At 63.3% G+C, this 472-nt stretch overlaps 1 protein-coding gene across 1 annotated transcript in view; it reads left to right on the forward strand.

Annotated features, from left to right (window-relative positions):
- Positions 1-338: 338 nt before the first annotated feature.
- Positions 339-472, forward strand: part of CHST15 (carbohydrate (N-acetylgalactosamine 4-sulfate 6-O) sulfotransferase 15) — an 18,560-nt gene continuing 18,426 nt past the window's right edge. Inside the window, exon 1 of the mRNA XM_014528847.1 lies at positions 339-383. Within this exon, the coding sequence (XP_014384333.1) occupies positions 339-383 (45 nt within the window). The remainder of the gene's footprint in view (positions 384-472) is intronic.

The raw sequence follows: 472 nt of genomic DNA on the forward strand, positions 1-472 counted from the left end.
CGGTTGAGGGGACCCAGGAACCAGGAGGTCACGGCTCGATTCCCGGTCAGGGCACAGGCCCGGGTTGCGGGCGCGATCCCCAGTGCGGGGCGTGCGGGAGGCAGCCCATCCACGATTCTCATCATGGATGTTTCTATCTCTCCCTCCCGCTCCCTTCCTCTCTGAAATCAATAAAAATATTTTTGAAAAGAACAAACAAGAAGACCTCTTTCCTTGCCGTTTAGGTGATCTGACGTGCTAAGGACTGGCCTGCCTCCGAGGAGGAGACATTCCGCAGGACCACGGATGTAGAAGGGGACCCCGCGGATGGCGTGCCGGCCCGGCCCCCCGAGAAGACCATGACCCCTGCCGATCTCCTGGGCGTTCCCACGTTCTCCAGCGAGGCCTCCCCCACTTCCTCCCGTGCCCCGGGGGAACCTGAGGGACGGCGGGGCTGCCCTCGAGCGTGAGGCCGCGGCTCCGGCAGAGCATG

The sequence above is a fragment of the Myotis brandtii genome, unplaced genomic scaffold, assembly GCF_000412655.1.
Source record: "Myotis brandtii unplaced genomic scaffold, ASM41265v1 scaffold656, whole genome shotgun sequence".
Lineage (NCBI taxonomy): Eukaryota > Metazoa > Chordata > Mammalia > Chiroptera > Vespertilionidae > Myotis > Myotis brandtii.